At 43.6% G+C, this 20,920-nt stretch overlaps 1 protein-coding gene and 1 long non-coding RNA gene across 2 annotated transcripts in view; both read left to right on the forward strand.

Annotated features, from left to right (window-relative positions):
- The window catches only part of trappc14 (trafficking protein particle complex subunit 14), a 46,511-nt gene that overhangs the window by 16,036 nt on the left and 9,555 nt on the right, over window positions 1-20,920 (forward strand). Inside the window, exons 3-7 of the mRNA XM_046065291.1 lie at window positions 1,685-1,771; window positions 3,893-4,013; window positions 7,149-7,296; window positions 9,124-9,185; window positions 9,401-9,573. Coding sequence (XP_045921247.1) covers window positions 1,685-1,771; window positions 3,893-4,013; window positions 7,149-7,296; window positions 9,124-9,185; window positions 9,401-9,573 — 591 coding nt within the window. The remainder of the gene's footprint in view (window positions 1-1,684; window positions 1,772-3,892; window positions 4,014-7,148; window positions 7,297-9,123; window positions 9,186-9,400; window positions 9,574-20,920) is intronic.
- On the forward strand, window positions 9,822-11,215 carry LOC123981068. The gene is made up of 3 exons (XR_006827668.1): window positions 9,822-10,258; window positions 10,822-10,946; window positions 11,166-11,215. It is a non-coding gene; the product is annotated as an uncharacterized LOC123981068 (long non-coding RNA).

Genomic DNA, 20,920 nt, shown 5'->3' on the forward strand with positions numbered 1-20,920 from the left:
CGGCTCTGTTGGGAAATAGAAAGGAAAAGTTACGTTGCGTTCTCTGGCGGACCTGGATCAGCTGTTAGCTGTTTACATGGCTAACGCTAACGTTGCTATGTGGCTGTGTGTTAATGTTTTAATGACCGGGTCTGTTTGTTTGGGAGAGGAGACGACCTCTGAGGTAATTCGGCTCCAGGTAGAACCCTGTCAGGGCTCTTAAGTGGAGCGGACCCAGAACAACTCTCATCAGCTGTTGGCTGTAATGTTAAACACTAGCAGGACTAAAGTTACGGTGCGGCTGTGTTAAAACTAAAACTTAGCACAACATCACTGCGCTGTAATAACGTTATGCTTTGTTAAATGTCACATAATTAACAAAATAGCTATATAATGTCAGTCCAGTGACTGTTACCTGACAGCCGACCTGCCTCTCATTCTCCGGCGCTGACAGTAACTCAGCCTGCCGAATGAACGAAAGATTGAGGACCCATGTGAGCGGTGAACGACTCGTTCATTCCTGCTCCACAGTAGCTGTCACGTAACAAATGAACGACTCAAACCTAGAGACCCACAGCTGAGAGTGGTGAACTAATCAATTCTGTTTCCTGTCGGCCTAAAGTTCATGATACACAGAGCAACGTTTAGAGCAATGGTGCTGGGCAATGTTGCTGTCAATGGTAATGAGTAAAGATTACTACCGTAATCCCCTTCTCCCGCCACCCCGCGCCGACGCTATCCGTTCAAAGCATAGTTGGACTTGCCACCAGCAACATTGTTCAAAAAGTTGCCCCGTGTATCATGAGCTTAAGTGTTTCAGCAGCGGAACATGCAGCCTACCCCACGTTAATGACTTGTTTTTAATATGTCCTTTTGGTGCTTCTACTACCTTCTTCACAGACCCACTTTCTTTCCATCGTCTGCAGAGCCCACAAGGAGCATTTCAGAATAAGAGCGTTTTGCCTGCCTGATTGTGCTGTTGACTTGGTAATCAGTGATGCTTTTTGTGCTTCTGCTATGATTAAGTAGGCTACTTAGTTAAATTGTTTCGGTTTTTGTCTCTTCTAGCAGTGTTTATGTTGATATACGATCGGGGGTCTGTACAGGGTATTTTATATTGAAAATGCCTGTGAAAAGGATAGACACTTCTGGTGTGAGCACAAGCATTGACTAGAGTGGCTGCGATCAGTTGTGGCTGTTGATCAGAGTCCGGGGTCATTTAAACTTTGTATTAATGACTATGTAGCAGGTGGGCCCCGTGATGAAGCTCCGCCCCCACTATGCTGAGAGTCTAGCTCTGCCCCCGCGCTCACGGCTGGATAGGGAAAACCTTGGTTAACTTACCAAGGTGATAACCAGCTTTGTGGGACCGCTTATCCTGAGTGTAATTGTTAGCATTAGGGAAGCCAGATAACGACAAGATATCCTGGGTATGTTGAACTCTCTTTGTGGTATATGCCCCAGGCTTAAAACAGAGAATAATAAATCAAAAACACAATCACTCACATAGGCTGTCACTCCCTGATCTGTGGAGTTGTGAGAAACCTGTAACTTGCCAGGCTTTAGGACTTCAGAATTCTGGCATATAAAATCAGTCCTAATGGATTATAAATTTTATGTCATTAGAACCAATTATGTGAATTTGTCCAGCACCTTTATGTAACATGCCTGGTTTTGACTGTTGTGTCTTTGTCTTGTTTCCCAGTCAGCACCATCCTGAATGTTCTTCCACCTCCCACAGTCCAGTGTCAGCAGATGACTGTCTCTGGAAAGCACCTGACTGTCCTAAAAGGTAGACCAGCATTACACTCATATACACTCATAGATCTTTAAAAATACACTCTTTATCTATTATAGTGACCCCAAAACCCCATATTCCCTCCAAGCTAACGACTGACTTACCTGTGTGTAAATGTTGACCCTATGGATGGCTTGTTGGAGTCTGGCTCTTTTTTATTTAAAAAAATAAAATCCAGAATAATTCCAGAAATACACCTGGGGCCTGATTTACTAAAGGTTTGCGTGAGTAAAAACATGTGCAAACTTGATATCACTAGCAAATTAGCATGTAAGCTACTAACTAACGGTGTGCACGCAGAATGACGTCAAAAGTGCAAGATGGCACCTGTTGTTCATTTAGTACTTTTGCCTTAATGTATATGCAGTTTGGGGCGTAACATGCAAATACATTTATTTACTACACGCAATGGGATCTACCAAGCCTAAACGCAATTTCACGTGAGTGCAACAGCCTCTGTATTTAAATGTTTGAAAGGAAGGTGCAAACCGCCAAGTGTTCCGCAGAGATGGCTTCTGTTATTGTTGCCAGATGGAGACACAGCCGTAATGAAAGAAAATGTAGAGAAATTAGGAATATTAGATGATATTATTCTATATCCAATGTATTGAAATACAATTGTTTTATTTATTTGATGAGCTATGTGAATCGAATTTTTTTGTATTTTCCTTTAGATTTGGCAATACTGTTAATTAATTCATGCCAATAATGCAAATTTTGTTTCGACCGGACTTATTTTATCCGTGAGATGGAAGAATTTAGAAAGTTGCTAGGTGCTGCGGAGAGCCCCCAGCTTCAGTAGTGCATGGATTATGCGTAAAATTCATCCAGCCAGAGGGAACGATCACAAACTGTTCACAGCGCGCCGGTCGTAATAGCGAAACAACCCATTGTAGGTATTAGAGAGGGAATGGGCCGTTGGGGTGTACAGGCCAGGGACAGGAGATTGTGGAGCGAACGGGCACGGTGTGGACAGTTGGTGATTTTTCCCTCTGTCTGGATGAAGCACGATCTGCTGGCATTTCCTCGCGTCTGGATAATTCCAGCATACTGTATCTGTTTCTGCTGGGGTTTGCCAAAGCAGTTTTTCAGGTGTGCTGTCCCAAGTACTTGGGACAGCACACCTTCTTCGACAATCTTAGTGCAGGATTGGCAGGTACATACGATTTCCACATACAGTAATTGGGACGCACTGAATGAAACAAACCAAGGTTTTTATGCAGTGGTTGCTTTCCGGTTGTCGGGGACTGCTGCTATTTATATTTTAAATAAGTTGACAAGTAACATGAGGAATGTAAGTGATTCTAAATCGAGGACCAAATGTTTGTTTGGATTGATGGATGATAGGATTTTCTGAATGACTATGGTGTATTTATTTCCATCCATCATGTATTTATTTTAAATCCAGAAGGAGGTATTATGTTGCATGTTTTCTGCCTGTAGAGCAAAATGTGTGATTTTTAAAATTGCAGTGTGACTGTATTCATGGTGGGAAGTGAACACCAGGCAACAGCCTTATCTTGTGGCTATCAAAGTTGTCTGGTGAAATGCTAAAAAAGGGGTTGGAAATTATACTCATGAGTCACTGCTGCTGTTTGAGCAACTGAAATGTTTGTGCAAATAGCTTCAGATTATATATACATGTAGTGCGGCTGTGGCTCAGGAGGTAGAGCGGGTTGCCCGTTAATCGGAAGGTCAGCAGTTCAGTCCCCGGCTCCTCCAAGTCTCCTTCGGCAAGACACTGAATCCCGAATTGCCCCTGGTGGCTGTTCCACCAGTGTGTGAATGTTAGTTTCTGTTTTGGATGCAATTTAGTACTCTTTATTCGGGATGTCAGTAAATCGGGCCCATGGTGTAAATGTGTTTGTAATGGGACCCTGAAACTGAAGCAGCTAAATGGCATTCAGCTATCAGTTATTTTCTAATTTAAACCTCTGCTTTTCTGCTGCTACAAGTCAAAATGTCTCCATTTTATTATTTGTGGAGGATGACAAACACCAAAGTGTTGTTTCATTAATGCTTCATCAACCATTCTCAACAACTGTAACCATTACAATTAGAATGACTTCACAAACAGCTGATGTGTAATGGGTTTTGCTGCCTCTCGCTCCTCAGTGTTAAACTGCAGCTCTCAGGAGGAGGTGTGTGTCAGAGATGTGAAGATCCTTCCTAACTTTAACTCGTCCTACCTCCCAATGATGCCAGATGGTTCAGTTCTCAGAGTCGACAATGTCTGGTAAGTACATGTGTACTTACTGTGTACTCTCAGATAAAAATAATATGTAGCAGAGGAGCATTAGGGTCTGCATGGGAAACATAAGCCTGATTTATACTTCTGCGTCGAGTCTACACCGTAGCCATGCTTTTAAACTTGGGTGTTGTTGTTTGTGTCATTCTGCAGTCACACCGCCAAAACGCTAGTTGGAGGTACAGTTATACTGTCAACGCAGGAGTATAAATCAGCCTTTAGTCAATGTAAGAATACACAAACAAACAAAATGCTTGGCATGGTCATCCCTGTGGATGTGAAGCCATCTAGGTGGGGAAATACAGCAAGAGAAACATCAGTATGGATTGGCATGCACTCTCTAGTGTGCTGTCAATGCAATACTAGGAACTACAGCTCACACCACTTCACTTTAAAGGAATACTCAACTAAACGGATCTTTTTACTGCCAGAAGCTCATCATCAGCTGTATTGTGCTTGGATTCACAGCAGCTACAATGGATTCCACTGGTGACCTCAAACCATGGGAATAAATAAATAAATCCGTTTTAAACATCCGTAGAAACTTCCCAAATCTCAGTGTTAGTATTTTTGCAAGTGTTACGAACTTGAGGTAGGTGGGTGCGCAGGAATTGTTCCTGACACTGTGAGTCAGAATCAGCTGTTCATCAGAGTGATGGCTTGTGGGAAGTCTGTTGGTTTTGGCGTACAGTGCTCTGTAGGGCCTACCAGAGGGGAGAAGTTGGAACAGGTTGTGTCCGGGGTGAGATGGATCTGCAGTGATGTTTCATGCCCGTTTCCTGACGCTGGAAATGTATAAGTCCTGACTGGAGGGCAGGTTGGCACCGATGATCTTTTCCGCAGTCCTGGCTGTCCGTTGTAGTCTGTTCCTGTCCTTTTTGTGGCAGATCCAAACCAGACAGTGATGGATGAGCAGAGGACAGACTGGATGATGGCTGTGTAGAACTGAATCAGCAGCTGCTTGATGTGATGTTTCACAGCCTCACTTCCTGACTCCTGTCAGTCAGGAAGTCTGTGATCCACTGACAGGTGGAGGCTGGCACAGTGAGCTGGGTGAGTTTGGTGCTGAGGATGTCCAGGATGATGGTGTTGAACGCCGAGCTGAAGAACAGGATCCTTGCATATGTTCCCGAGTCCCAAGTTGACTGCATCATCCACTGACCTGTTAGCCGTTTGGGCAAACTGCAGGGGTCCAGCAAGGGGAGCAGGGAGTCTGTATGTTTTTTCTCCACGTTAGTTATCTGGTCGGCTAGGTGTAGTAACGCCTCACTAACACAGGCCTGAGGTGGAATGTAAACAAACGAGGAAAACTCCTGTGGTGAATAAAAAGTTTTACAGTTTATAAATAATGTCTAAGTGAGGGCTGCATGATTTATACACTGTAACATCTGTACACCAACCTCCGTTTATGTATAGACAGAGTGCGCCTGCCCTTGTTTTTCCTGTGAGCTCCCTTTCGCGATCTGCACAGATGACATTAAATCCCGGCAGGTCAGGTACGCTGTCTGGGATTTGCGGGGTGAGCCAGGATTAAGTAAAACAGAGGGCGGCCAATCTGCAGAAGTCCGAGTTAGTTCTGTTGAAGAGCAGCAGTTCATCCATTTTGTTGGCCAGAGAGCGGACATTCGCCAGGTGGATAGAAGGGAGCGCAGTGCGAAAACCCCGCTGTCTCAGTTTAACCAATGTGCCAGCACACTTTCCCCTTCGGTGTCTCCCGAGGATCCCATACAGAGTGGTGGAGTAGTGTGAGCAGTTGAAAGTCCAATATTTAAGAGCTCTTCTCTGGTAAATATTACTAGAGAGGGACGGCAGAAAAGAGTTTATAAACAAAAACACAAAAAGCCCTAAGATACTATGTATAACTACAATCAAAATATCACAGCCAACTCTCAAAAGTGCAACCACGTCAGCAGATGCAAGAAAGCCGAGGAGTCAGACATTCTGTTGGACAAAATGAGAAAGCTACATCTTTTTATGGTTAAGCATTGTAAATAAAGGAGGGACGTTGTCCGAACATGAGAGTAGCCTTGTGTGTTTGAGCAGCATATGGAGACCGTCCGGGGGCAGAAATTATCAGTAGTTGTGGACAAAACTGATACAAGAGATTGCAGAACATCGTTTTTGGTGTCATATTGTTCATATTTTTTATTACATTATATATATTTTCTACATACTATTATTATTATGCACCAAAATGTCAAAGCAAATTCCTTGTATGTCTTTACCTACTTTTCAAGTAATAACCTACGTATTTAAAGGACAATAACTGTCCCACAGCAGTTTCTGCACACAATGTAATGGGTGATCTGGGATGCCAAAACAGATAAGCTGCTGAGAACAATGGGGATTCCACGATGCATTCTACCTGGCCTTCACAAAGTTTTGAAAGCACTGGGACACACATCCAGCCCAAGATGTCTGCAGGCTCAGAAAAGCAGATTGAAACCTACACACAACTGAGCCCCCTGGCAACCATCCAAACCATCAGCAGAGCTTATGGAATGGATTGCCTATCAGCACTGTGGGTCCAAGAAGCCCTTCACACTTGGTTTGGATCTTGCTGAATACCGGAGGGGCCTGAGTGAGATTTCTGAGGGTTGCAGGGCTGGCAGTGCCCTACATTTTCTTCCCAGTCAGCTCAGTTAACTGTGAGAGGAGTTTCAGCAAATACAAGACTCTACTCACAGATAAGCAGGAGGCACTCTTTGAGATCAGCACAAAGAGGCTGTGATGTCCGTGAAAGATGGAAAAATTGTCAGTGTTTTCCATACCTTGATTTATTTGAGGCGACCTGCCACAATATCGACGCTGACCGCCATTATTTTTTTTTAGTAGACTCATTTAAAATTGTATTTCATTGCAGAGCAAAGTACATAAATTCGCTTATCACCTCCGCTCGCTCACAAAAGTGTATATAGTTAATTTTCTGACATATAAAAATATAATTTTAAAATTTGAATGGGTAGATGTCTGGATGTTTCCAGTTCTGAAATGAAATAATCAGGTTTTGGGATGACTGCTGACCCCAAATGTTTACAGAATTCAGTAAATGTGGACAAATCTTCAAATCTCAAGTCTTTATTCTCCCAACAAACACTTCTTTGTTTTCACTTTCCACTAAAGCCACCAATCAGCTGAGGTCAACATGGCTTCATTCTATCGGATAGACAGTGAGTCATCACGTTTACCCAGCATGCTCAGTGCCCTGGAGGAACAGAACTTCCTGTTTCAGCTGCAGCTACAAGACAAAGCAGAGGAGGACTCCAGTGAGGTGAGACGGCATGATGAAGGCTGTCTTCCTTCAGTTGTTCTTTATTCAATCAGCTGTTCTTACTGAGATTAACTTCTCTTTCAGATGACAAAGGAAATCACTTCCCTAATCATAATTCATTGTTGTGAATGCAAATGATCTACAAACTGTATAAATTATAATCATTTATGCACATGGCACAACATCCATCCACCCATCCATCCATCGTCAACCGCTTATCCTGCGTACAGGGTCGCGAGGGGCTGGAGCCACTCCCAGCTGACATCGGGCGAAAGGCGGGATACACCCTTGGCACAACAGTGGTCACTTAATTAATCATTCAAATTTTCTGAAGCAGTTGTGATCTTATGGAAGCCTAATCAACCTAAATGCTTTTGTGCACTGCAAACAAAAAGCAGTTTCACATAAATTCAAAGTTTATATGGTGAAATCTGTGGTAACAAAGCATTCTGCAAACATTCTGGTAAGGGGATGCAAGAATCAACAAAAACATTCTAAGTTGATCCCCTAAAGGTTCTGCAAACTTTGTTGGGAGTATGTTCTGAAAATGTTCAGTAAACGTAATGGAAAGACCTAAATCGGAAAGAAAAATAACATTCCAGGTTGGTGCCCTAAAGGTTCTGCAAACGTTATGGAGTATGTTATGTAGAGCCTTAGAGGGAATGTTCCAGAGGGTGGCTGTGGCTCAGGAGGTAGAGCAGGTTGCCTGTTAATCGGAAGTCTGGCTCCTCCAGGCTGCATGTTGAAGTGACCTTGGGCAAGATACTGAACACTGAAATGTCCATCAGTGTATGAATGTTTGTGAAAGGGTTAATGCAATGTAGTGTAAAAGTGCTTTGAGTGAATTAAATAGGTCCAGTTAGAGAAAATCTCACAAAGCAAAGGTCCGGAACATCAACTTACGTTATCATTCAGTAGCCTACCATAACGTATAGCATAGTTGTATCAACATATGTTTTTAGTCAACAACTGACAGATACTATTTCAACAATATTTACTGTCAGTTTTCACATAAAACTGAAGGGATAATAAATAACTAATCTAATAATAAATTCTAAATTTAAGTAATCTAAAGGTTGCATTTAAAAAATTTAATAAAAACTGTAGCTTTTAGTGACTGAAGTTCAGTCTCAACCAATTTTATAATTAACACTTAACACATCTTAACAAATGAACAGCTGTAATGCCCCCTCTTCTCTTTCATTCCCTCTTATATAGCTACCAATTTCCTACTTTCTCTTGTTTAGTGAGAAATGTGAGCTCAAGCTAGGATTGGAGATATGATATATTCTGGTTTTGAACTGCCTGTGGGAAGAATGTACATGTGAATATGAATCTGTACATTCTTGGTTAAAAGCCAAGTGAAGTCTCCTCTCTTCTTCTGTGTACCTCACTCGCGGACTCAACTTGCAATGTTCAGGGCCGTTAACAGCTCTGGCAATGCTTAAGAATGCACAGATTTGATTGGCTGAGCAGCATCATATGAGACGATTAGAGCACATGCGATTGGTCTGTGAGTTGCCTGTGTCGCTAAACGAGGACAGTAAGTGCTCGAAAAGCTGTGCATTTAAAAATAGAAACGCTCCGTCACGAGGTAGTAATTCTCAATAATAGATCGCCTGTACGTCCGGGTTTGCTGGACAATATGGCCGCTGGGTCCGGATCCGAACCGTGGTCTGCCTATTAGTGACCTCTGCCCTAAACATTCCCAGAATGTCCTAAATGTTTCATGAAGATCTACCAAATAGCATCATGTGTCATTGGATTTATGAAACATACTCCTTTCTGTATGAAATCATGTGTCCTAACGAGTATATATTTCTGTAGGGTTTGGAAGTCTCATTGGTCGCTGTGTTACAATGGTACACTCCAACACTGCCTTCCACAAGGTAAAGGTAACATTTTCTATATGGCCATTTAGCAGATCTCACTACCTACATTGTTGTACAGTGAGATATATTGATTTTATGAAATGTCATAGCAAGAAAAGCCCTGGTGTAGGTGATTACATTAAAAATGTCTATATTCCATTTTCCTTTTCCTGCTATGACAACTCAAAATGTATATTACAGGAAATTAAGATACTTGTATGCTTTCTCTCCAGATACATTTCTAGTTTTTACTCATTGCCCAGTATCTGCTTGGATCGTCCTCGGTTGGTGATGACAGCTTCCTGTCCCAGTGTGGTCAGGCCTCTGGAACACTTCTGGGTAAAATACACCCTGCTGAACAACTTGCGGGACTTCCTGGCCGTCCGTCTGATCTGGAATTCTGATGGTAAGTAGCAGATTTTGCCATTACCCAATCTCATCGACTACATATCATTGTGCTGTGTTAAAAAAAAAAAATAAAATAAATAAATATCAGTTCATTACATTTTGTCCAGTTGAGTGAATAGTAATTATCTTAAAGGCACACCAATGTAAGCTTCCTTCAGCTACCACTCTCTAATGGAGTTTTCATTGCATTTTGTGACATACACAGCATCCCAGCTCCATTAAAAAGATGCCCATATGATAAGATGCTTCACTTATCAGCACAAAAATCATTTGTTCATTCAATTCTCTTTACCAACACGCAAGTTGCTTCTGAAACACTTTTTGTCATATTTGTTGAAACTGTCTTTATACACCAAGGCATATTAAAAAGTTAGGTGCTCTGAAAAGGAGAGTATAAAAATTGTCTGTCTGTAGTCCTCTCAGGGCTGCAGTAAACTAGCCACTCGTTTCATTCGGACTGAATGCAATGATTGGCTGGGTGACTCTCCCTTGCTGCTATGGCTACCAGCCGTGCTGCTAGAGGAGCTGCACCCGTGCGCGCACCCGGTCAGCTCTCTCAGACCTGACGAGCGAAGCGGTCAGACCGGAGGTATCTGCGTGGCTTTTCAACGATAGTGACTGACAACTGAGGAACACCAAGGGGCTGAAAAGTTACACCGTGTGGCTTTATTTCTGCTGGACAGGTAATCTGGCTTTTATCATTTTGATGGTAATTTGTTACTTTCATCGCTAGCAAACGTAGCTAGCTACTTAGCATACAGCTAACTGTTTCTGCGAGTGCAGGCTGGTGTAGGAGCCAGAGTAGAGACGATGAATTCTATCTAGCTGTAGGTGAGCTGGAAAACAGCAGCGCAAGCTGTGTTTTCCAATGCTAATATTAGGTAAGACAATGTAGGTGTAGACTGCGCCTGTTTAGTTGTTCACCATCTGGGTTTATTATACTATGTTTACACCTATCTTTACACCTTGTATCTAATCTGTTTGTGTGATTATCTTGTGTCTGCAGGCGTTTGACTGTATGTTACTCTTTTACAAATGATGTAGCTGTGTGTTTGTAGTTATGAAAAAGACATTTCAACGTTAGTGTACATAAACAATGATGGCTAAAGGTCCCTATAATATAGTTTGACATTGTTCGTAGCTAAACCTACTGTGTGAAAACCTTTTACTGTAACTGGTGTTATGCCATTACTTATTTTACCAGAAGTAAAAAATCCTGTATGTTTTATTTCTACTGCGCCCTCAGGTCACCTGCAGTCTTCCAACACCCTGTGCTTCTCACCAGTGCACTGATCGGACCAAGCTGGCTGGTCTGGATTACAACCACCATGTCCACAGACCAGCCAGGAGAAAAGCTGATGACACAGTTCAGTATGTTGCATTATGAGTACTCTTGTGCATTTTACTCAATACATTTATAAGTGATGAGTCAAAAAATATTAAACAGTATGAGGAATACAGATAGATGGTGCTGATTTATTGTTATTGATTGCATTTTATGTCGAAATAGTTTCCTAATTACTCTATAAGAGAACAATGTCAGGTGTTAGAAACTTTTCACTAAGCTGATCCTCCTTTCTGTATTATCAGGTACAGCAAGGTGTACAACAAAAAGTCCAGGAAGTGGAGCTTGTACTCATTGAAGGTGGAGAAGGACTACAGTTACATCGCAAACCTCCAGAGTGCCATCCTCCTCCTCCTCCGGTTGTCTACTACTGAGGAGATGCCTAGAAGCAGAACCAGGACACCTGATTATCCTCGTCAACATGGGGTTCAGTCAGGTGTCCCTGCCCCAACTGTGTTGCTAGATACAGCAAAATATAAAACAAAAAGTAATATGGTTGGTTTTGAAGTGTGGTAATCATGTCAGAGAGGTGACTGTGATATATTTAATCATCTCCACAGCAGCAATACGATGCTACGAGTAAAGTCTGAACTGTCTTCATAATCAGTCAAGATACATCTGGACACACCTGGTCTCTTCCTGTATATACTTATTTTTATTGATGTTTTAAAAATGATCTATTTGTGATATAGGTTTAGTAGTATATAATAACAATAAACAAGTGTTATACCACATTTGGATGTCATTATTTCAGACATAAGACATAAATGTAGTTGCTTGATTGTTTATGCTGCAAGTGTAAAGAATTAGTCCAGACCAAAACTTCTGGATGCAGATATGTTTAAATACCTTTAGAATGACTACAAATCCCAATCTACAACTCATACAGTATAAAACTCTCCATAGAACATACTATACTGGACAAAGGATGTTCAGAATGGGTCTTATGTAGTCAAACATCTACTGGAACTGCTCAGGTAACATATCTGATAGTTACATGCATGCTATGTGGCAATGTGCACCTGTTCAAAAGTTCTGGCAGAAGATATGTGAAGACCTATCGATATGGCTAAGTTACCGTGTCCCCGTTTCCCCATCACTCTGCGTGCTGGGGGACCGAAGTGACATTAGTATAGAGGTTGACACATCATACATGCTTCTCACTGCCTTCTGCATCGCCAAGAAAACTATCCTCATGAACTGGAAGGCCAGAAAGAATATAAGTATCACCCAAAATAGGAATCTCCTTATAGATCACATTAGCATGGAGAAAATGTCTGCTATAAAAAAAAACAACCAAATTGACCCAATTCCAATCTCTCTGGTCCCCCTTGATCAACTTTATCACTTAGTGGGGGTGGATGTGTACTGCCTTGCTGCTCAGGGTCCCGTGTGACCGGTAGGTGTGTCTGGGGGTGGGTTGATTCTTGGATGCATCTCGGTGTGGGCGTGGGTACCCACTCTGCTTGGGTGTCGCACGGTTGTTGGTATCGGTGCATGGGTGGTGATTTTGACTCGCGCGCTGTGCGGATGTGGTGGCGCTCGGTGCTTGGCTGCCTCCCTGTGGCTCCGGGCGGAGGGGATGCTTGTGGTGGGTTTGTGTCTGGTGGTGAACGTGCGGTGTGTGTCATGGTGTAGCCGTGGGTGGGGGTCTGTGGTCTCCCTGGCTGCAGGCGGGATTGGGGCGGTTTGCGCCGGCTGTCATCTCTCCTGTGCAGCGCATTACTTGGCTGTTGTGTGGCGTTAGTTAGATTGGTAGCGGGGTAGTGTTGGTTGGCTCACCTGTAGGTCGTGATTGGCTTGCGTGCCTGTCGGGGGTTGGGGGCCTCAGGTGCGGGCCTGGACTGTGCTGGTGTGCGGCTCTGTCCTGTGTGCACGCTGTGCATCCTGATAATTATATCTTGGTTCTCTGAGGGGTCTGGCGACTGGTTGTTGGAGGGGTGGGGGACCGGGAAGAAGGCGGTGGGCTGGGGGTGCGGGCTGGTCCTTTTTGAGCTGGTTGGAGGGTGTCTCCTCTGGATTTTGGTGCTCGGACTCGATGCTTGGTGGTTGTACGGAGATCCTGTGCGGGGAAGGATTGTGCTTTGGGGTGTATCGATCGGATCGTGGTCGGGTTGAGTCATGGGGTGCCGGGAGATTCTTGCCCCTAGTTGGGTGAGGTGGGGGGTGGCAGTGGGGCTGCCGGAGGGGCCCTGGCGAGGGCGAGGGATTGTTGGGCTTTGGGTCGGGGCTACGCTGAGCTGCCTCGGGGGTGTGTGGAGGTCTGGGGCTCGGGGCTTTGGAACCTCTGGGTCTGGGGAGGGTCTGCACGCTGGGGGGGCTGGGCCCCCCGGACCTGTCTCGGGGCTTGGCGGGGTTGGTGCTGCCGGTGCTACAGGGACTCTTGCTATAAGCCCTGGGATGGAGGGACCTGTCGTCCTCCTGCTTAGGGGGTGGGGGACGGGACTGAATGATGGGGCCAGTCAGGATCTGGTCCCAGTGGGGAGGACCATTCTAGCCTCCCTATGACCTCCTTCACCCCTTCACCTTCTCACTACATAAACCCTTAGGACTCTGGGGGGCGGACAGGCTGCAGGGCCCTTCTTCCTCCCCCACTGGCCGCCCTCAATTTTAATTACACATTAGACACAGAGGGCTGGGGGTGGGGGGGGGGCTTGCCTGGTCTGGGGTGGATTGGGGGGGTCGTGGCTCCCCTGGCATGGGGGCCCGCTCTGGACCTAGGGGTCTGGGGACTCGGGCTTCTGGCTTTTGCCCATTTCTGGGCGGGTGGTGTGTCCCCGGGTCTGGGGCTCCCGCTTCTTCTCCCTGCCTGCTCTCTCACAGCTGTTCCTCCTCGTGGCGGGGCGCAGCTTCCCCCGGGACATGCAGTCTGGGGTCCTTTGCGCTTTGGGGGGTTGCGGGGTGCCCTGGCTACTAGGGGTGGGGGTCTCTGGGCGCTGCGCGGGTTGATCCGGTTGCGGTTTGGAGGGCTGCGGTGGGATTATGGGGTGATTGCCGATGCATCTTGATGCATTGTGGTTATTTTTTTTCTTTTCTTTCCCTTCCCTGTGCAGGGTCTCTGGATGGTTACTGGGCGTTTAGTTTGTGCATTGGAGTCCGGGGGAGGCATTTCCTTACGTCTCTTGCGTTCCGTCGGCATTGCATTGCATTTCTTTTGGGTCGTCTGTTGGTTGGGTCGGGGTCTTCCGCGTTTGCATCGCAGTGCATCTGGGAGTCATATTTTTATTTTTATAAATTTGTTTTTAAAAATTGATGTATTTATTTTCTTTCTCCCACCCCTATTGGCTACTGGGGTTCTTGCCTGCCTGTTGCTGTGGTAGGTGTGGCACAGTTGTGGCATCCCACTCTCACTAACAACTACATTCTTTAACAGGCTTATGCGCACACACATGTACACACACACATACAGACACATTCACCCACACGCACACAGACACACACAGTCTCACACATAGACACAAACAAATTTAGGTAGTCCCTGGTAGAATTATTCCTGATGCTTTTCTTTCAGTTACTTATTGAAATTAATTATTATTCCAGCTCTCGTGGCTGTGCTGTGTTGCTTATTTAGTGTGTGTGTTTCTTGTTTTCATTGTTCTCTTAGTTGTCTTACTATGTCAGCTGTTTATTGCTGCTGTTCGGCTGGTTGTCTTTTACTATTATTATTATTTTTATTGTTTGTTTTGTTTGTTTGTTGTTGTTTTTCTCCTCCCCAAGCCCCCCTCTCTGTTCTATTGCAGGTTTCGTTGCTTTCTGCAATTGGTGTTTCCCTCTGCTATTCCCTGTTGTCCCCACCTTCCATCCCCCTTCTCTTACAGGTGTTGTCCTTTCTCTGTGCTGTCCGTTTGTGCCCCCCTATCCCCATGTCTGCCCCCCTGTCCGGCCCGGTGACAAATCAATACATGATTAAATAAATAATAGAACAGACAAAGGAGTATATTAATACTCTCTTGTTGAAAAACAGCTCGTTTGTAGTCCAGCCTTTACTTCCCTTTCTTGTGACGTTACAATGAAAATACAAGTCATAATGCTCGCTGAGCTACTACTCCGACACGCCCTAAAAACACCGGTGGAAAAACTGTGAGCTGCAGCACACCTCTCGTCTCCTTCCAAACACTAGCTACCCTCCAAGCAGTCAATGGACATAAAGTTGTTACTGTGATGTAGAGACAGAGCTCAGTTAAAACTTTATGGATGAAAGATACTTTTGTTACAGATTAATATCTCACCACTCTGAAACTCTTGCTTCACTCCAAATTGCCAACCTGGTCGGCAACATGTAGCCTACAGCTGAATCGAAGCTGTCTTTTTGCTGACCCGCCTTTCTCTGCTTCTGATTGGCTATTACTGGCCTTTCACTGACCTGCCCTTCTCTGCTTCTGATTGGCTAGTAGTCCTTAACTAGGAACTGCGCATTTGAAACTCCCAACAAAGTTCATTTAGAGACAAGATGTATCACTCCATAGCTAAAACAAAGCGTTCAACACAGGCTGAAAAAAGGAACTGCAGCAATGTGCAGTATGACAAAAATTATGGTGTTTTTTGAAAATTAAACCATGTAAACCTGTTCTGGTACAACCCCTAAATAGGATTTTGAACGTGAAAATGAGCATAATACCACATCTTTAATTACCTCATCCATGAGATAAGTGTATAACAAGAGCCAAAGCAGAGCATACACTGCGCCTGCTCCTGCTGCCACCCGCATAAAGCACACCTTGGGTGATACCTATGGATAGAGACTATTTGATTAACTTTTATTTTAACTTGGGGGTGATTTATGCTATGGCAAAGGCAGCGTTAAGGGGGTGTCATGATCGCCCATGAGGAGAGAAAAGAGAGCCATGATTGTAGCCATGTTGGCCCAGCTTGGATTTAAGGCTGCTCCTAAAGGTTTGTTCTGGACAAAATGGGACTCAGGTTGGCCAAGAAAGGGAAGTCCAAGACTGTTGTGCCCACATCTCTACCTGCTTATCAACATCCCAGATCAAGCAGTCCACAAGCGCACCACGTTCCAGCTGTCAGACAAGACTCCAGCGAGAAGAGAGAAGGCAGACTCTGTGTTTTTACATCGATGATGCATGGTGCTCAAACGCTGTCAAGATGGACACTGTTTGCCAGAGATGCACTGCAGATACTTGTTGCCTATTGTAGCATGACTACATTGTTTTAATAAATTTATGAGAATTAATACCCGTTGGCCATTAATCGGAAGGTTGTTGGTTCAATCCCCGGCTCCCCCAGGCTGCATGTCGAAGTGTCCTTGGGCAAGATACTGAACCCCGAATTGCTCCTGGCTGCTCCACCAGTGTATGAATGTGTGTGAATGTTAGTTTCTGTTTGAGCACTTAGGCTCAGTGTATGAATGTGTTTGACTGGTGAATTCAGATGTAGTGTAAAAGCGCTTTGAGTGGTTCAAAAGACTAGAAAGGCGCTATACAAATATGGAGCACTTACATTTACCCAATTATGAATTTTAATATTCAGAAAATATTAATCCATAAATCTCTCGTTTTGCGGGGCACCACCGGAGTTTTAATTAACCCAGAGTCTCCAGACCTCTGGGTAGCGTTTTAATAGTTATACAATTATTCACTAGTGATCAGTTAGTTAATAATCGCTCAATTATCTTAAATCAATCAGTCAGTCTCATATCGAAGGGGTAAATTCTCTTGGCAGGGACTTGGAGACAGGCAATACACACACACAATTCCTTGATTACAGTGAATATATTAACTAACTAAGGTGATATAAAAATGCGGTTAAATACATCAAAGAAATAAACAGTGGCTAAACAATGAGAAGGGGTTCTATTGTTGGAGTATTTGACTCATACTGGCAGCCAATGAACGCAATTAGATGATACTAACTCGATTAAATTTGTCTAGGAGTTTCCAGGATTAAATATACTGGACTAACAGACTATGGGACATCACTGATCACAGTATGCAGGGTTTTAGTCTTACTGCGTGTCGCTTCTCCCAGCCGGGTGCTGGTCAACGGCCTCACACTGGCTGAGTTCTCGGTTAGGACAGCTTAATGCCATCGGCCAGTCGCTTTCTCTGCCAGGGAATTGCTCCGGAAGTCCATCTTTTGTCGGCTTTACTGGAGAAACTCGCAGTGGGGCCTTCCCAACCCTGTCTCGGGTCAGAGGTTTTAGTCGTCCTTTGTTACTGCTGAGAAGAACTTAACTAGCTTTCTGGATAAAGTGGCGGTTACACGTTCTTAGAGAATATAAGCGAGACACAAGAATGGCATCAGATTATTGGACATGATAAATACCGAGTGACATTTATACATTAACGGCATTTCAGACGATGGCATGTAATACTTATTTTGTCCACTTGGGGGAGCTCGGGTTACATGAGGATAGCTCTGATTGATCCTAAAACAATCTTCTTAAGAGCTGGGGAATTTAGTAATTTTTAACCTTAAATTCAAGCTGGAAAAGTGTAGGATGACATTTCTTTATCATATCCTTTCTAAAGGAAAGTGCTGGGAACAAGCATTGGTTACACATAAAATGAAGGAATGTCATTAACCTTGCTGAAAATTAAAACACTGCAAAATTAACTTATTTAGATTCTTTAAACAACAACAAGGTAACGTAACTACTCAAATAGAGCCAACAGCCACTACTAACTTAGCGAGGATTATTGGTTAAACAGAACAACAGTTTATAATGAAACATTGTTTTTGCTCAAGAAGGCAGGAGTTGTTAAGTAAATGTAAATGCTCTGTATAGCGCCATTCTAGTCTTTTCGACCACTCAAAGCGCTTTTACACTACATCCACCAGTCATACACAGAGCCTAAGTGCTCAAACGGAAACTAACATTCACACCCATTCATACACCGGTGGAACAGCCGCCAGGAGCAATTCGGGGTTCAGTATCTTGCCCAAGGACACTTCGACACGCAACCAGGGGGAGCCAGGGATTGAACTGCCGACTTTCCGATTAACGGCCAACCCACTCTACCTCCTGAGCCACAGCCGCCCCAAGTGTACCCCTTTCGCAATCCTGGCTTATCACATTTGCAAATCAGCTAAAAGAAGAGAAGGGAGTGGTGTTTTATGGCCCAGCCATTCTATGGGAAAAGGGATCAGAACGTCCGTACTTTGATGTCTTGAGGCACCCTAGAGGGAGAGGCATTGGACACTTCTTTTGCTGTCCTGCTAAGTGTCTATTGACACCTTTACGGCGTCCTTAAGCGATGCATGTCTGATTGAGTCTCTGCAGACCCTTACCAAACCCCAGGCGATTTCTCTAGTTTTTGCTTGTCAAAAGGCCAACCTCCAGGGGAGGAAAACTTTCCTACCCCCTCCTTTTTCTCAGAGAGAGGGAAGGGATTTTTGATTCTCCAAATTATTTGATATAAAATGCACAAATCCACACTGTTGGTACACAACACTATATAAATAACTATGTATTGTTTTTTATTAAATTTTTTACATGTTACGTATTTGAAAATATAGTATATTTAATAATTTAGCCAGAGCCAGAAACACCTGCAGGAAGTGATAGGAGGAGAGAGGAGAGGGACGAGAAAGCACAAGACTACCGGAAAGGGAAGAAGTCGACTTAGTATCAGAGGGAAAGAAAGAGGAGGAGAGGAGCTCAGTGCATCATGGGAAGTCCCCTGGCAGTCTAGGCCTATAGCAGCATAACTAAGGGTTGGTTCAGGACTCACCTGAACCAGCCCTAACTATAAGCTTTATCAAAGAGGAAAGTCTTAAGCCTACTCTTAAATGTGGAGATGGTGTCTGCCTCCTGAACCCAAACTGGAACCTGGTTCCACAGGAGAGGAGCTTGATAGCTGAACGCTCTGGCTCCTAGTCTACTTTTGGAGACTCTAGGAACCACAAGTAACCCTGCATTCTGGGAGCGCAGTGCTCTGGTGGGGTAGCTCTTTAAGATAAGATGGTGCCTGACCATATGTGCATTTGACTCATAACAGTTTAAAATAGCACGGTAGCAGCAGGACAGAGGATCAGTGACCTCCTAAGGGGAGAACAGTGATTGGTGGTTATGTAGGGACTGAACCCTTCTATAGAATTTGACCTCTAACCCTTTGCTTTGTTAACTCAGAATAGTACTGTACCCTTCTATGGGTTGGAGCTTTATTTTGCAGGATCAAACCCTTCTATGGTACCTAACAGATACCTACACATATCCTATATAAGCTATGTTTGATGTACAGAAAGACAGAGTGGCCATCAGGCTGGGTCTCTCTCCAAGCTGCTGCAGAGCTTGTAATTGATGCTGAACTCCTTGATGTAATAAACTTTTATGATCAAGAACAGTGTCAAGCGGATTTCTTCTCAACACATCATCGCAGCATTATTGTTCGGACACCACATAGGTAAAAAAATGATTTTAAATTCTATTCTGGATTTACAGGAAGCCAATGCAAAGAAGCTAAAACAGGAGAAATGTGATCTCTTTTCCTGGTTCCTGTCAGAACACGTGCTGCAGGATTCTGGATCAGCTGAAGAGTCTTAATGGACTTTTTCAAGCAGCCTGATAATAGGAAATTGCAGTAATCCAGCCTAGAAGTAACAAATGCATGGACTAGTTTTTCTACATCATTTTTAGACAGGATGTTCCTGATTTTCGCAATATTAAGTAGGTGAAAAAAGGCGGTCCTTGAAATTTGCTTAATGTGAGACTTAAACGACATGTCCTGATCAAAGATAACTCCAAGATTCCTCACAGTGGTGCTGGAGGCCAGGGCGATGCCATCAAGGGAAACTATATCTTTAGATAATGCGTCACGGAGGTGCTTAGGCCCCAGAACAATAACTTCAGTTTTATCTGAGTTTAACATTAGAAAATTACAGGTCATCCAGGTTTTAACATCCTGAAGGCACATTTGAAGTTTAGCTAACTGATGAGTTTCATCTGGCTTGATCGATAGATATAACTGAGTATCATCTGCATAGCAATGAATGTTTACGGAATGTTTCCTGATAATATTGCCTAAAGGAAGCATATATAAAGTGAAGAGGATTGGTCTGAGCACAGATCCTTGAGGAACTCCATGACTAACTTTGGCGTGCATGGGGGACTCATCGTTAACATGTACAAACTGAAATCGGTCGGATAAATAGGACTTAAACCAGCTTAGAGCGGTTCCTTTAATGTCAATGAAATGTTCCAGTCTCTGTAATAGGATCTGATGGTCAATGGTATCAAATGCAGCACTAATATCTAATAAAACCAGTACAGAGACAAGTCCTTTGTCTGATGCAATAAGGAGGTCGTTAGTAATTTTCACCAGTGCTGTCTCTGTGCTATGATGAGCTCTAAATCCTGACTGAAAATCCTCAAATAAACTATTGCTCTGTAGAAAGTCAAACAGCTGTTAGGCGACTGTTTTTTCAAGGATCTTAGAGAGAAATGGAAGGTTAGATATAGGTCTATAGTTGGCTAAAACATCTGGATCAAGTTTGGGCTTTTTCAGAAGAGGTTTAATTACAGCTACTTTAAAGTACTGTGGCCTGTTGATAAAGATAGATTGATCATATTATAGCAGACCTAAATTTATGAGAATTGATACCCAATTATGAATTCATAATTGAAGATTCATAAAATCAAAATTTTCCTCGTTAAGGGCACCACCGGAGTTGTTATAATCCTAGAGTCTCCGGACCTCTAGGTAGTTTTGAATAATTATACAATTATTACTAGTGATCAGTTAGTTAATAATCGCTCAATTATCTTAAATCAGTCGGTCAGTCTCATATCTAAAGGGTCAATTCTCTTGGCAGGAACTAGAAATAGGCAACACACACAGCTCTTGATTATATTACAGTGAATTTATTCTCTAACTAAGGTGATAAAAAAGATGGTTGGATACAGGGAACATAAACATTTACTGAACAATGAGCCTGGAGGTTCGATTGTGGGAAGCATTTGACTCATACGGCATAGAAGAGCTAATGAAAGTAAACTAATGCTATAATTTTAGGGGTTGAAATGGACATCTGATCACAGGAC

This window comes from Micropterus dolomieu, linkage group LG12, assembly GCF_021292245.1.
Source record: "Micropterus dolomieu isolate WLL.071019.BEF.003 ecotype Adirondacks linkage group LG12, ASM2129224v1, whole genome shotgun sequence".
NCBI classification, from domain to species: Eukaryota; Metazoa; Chordata; class Actinopteri; order Centrarchiformes; family Centrarchidae; genus Micropterus; species Micropterus dolomieu.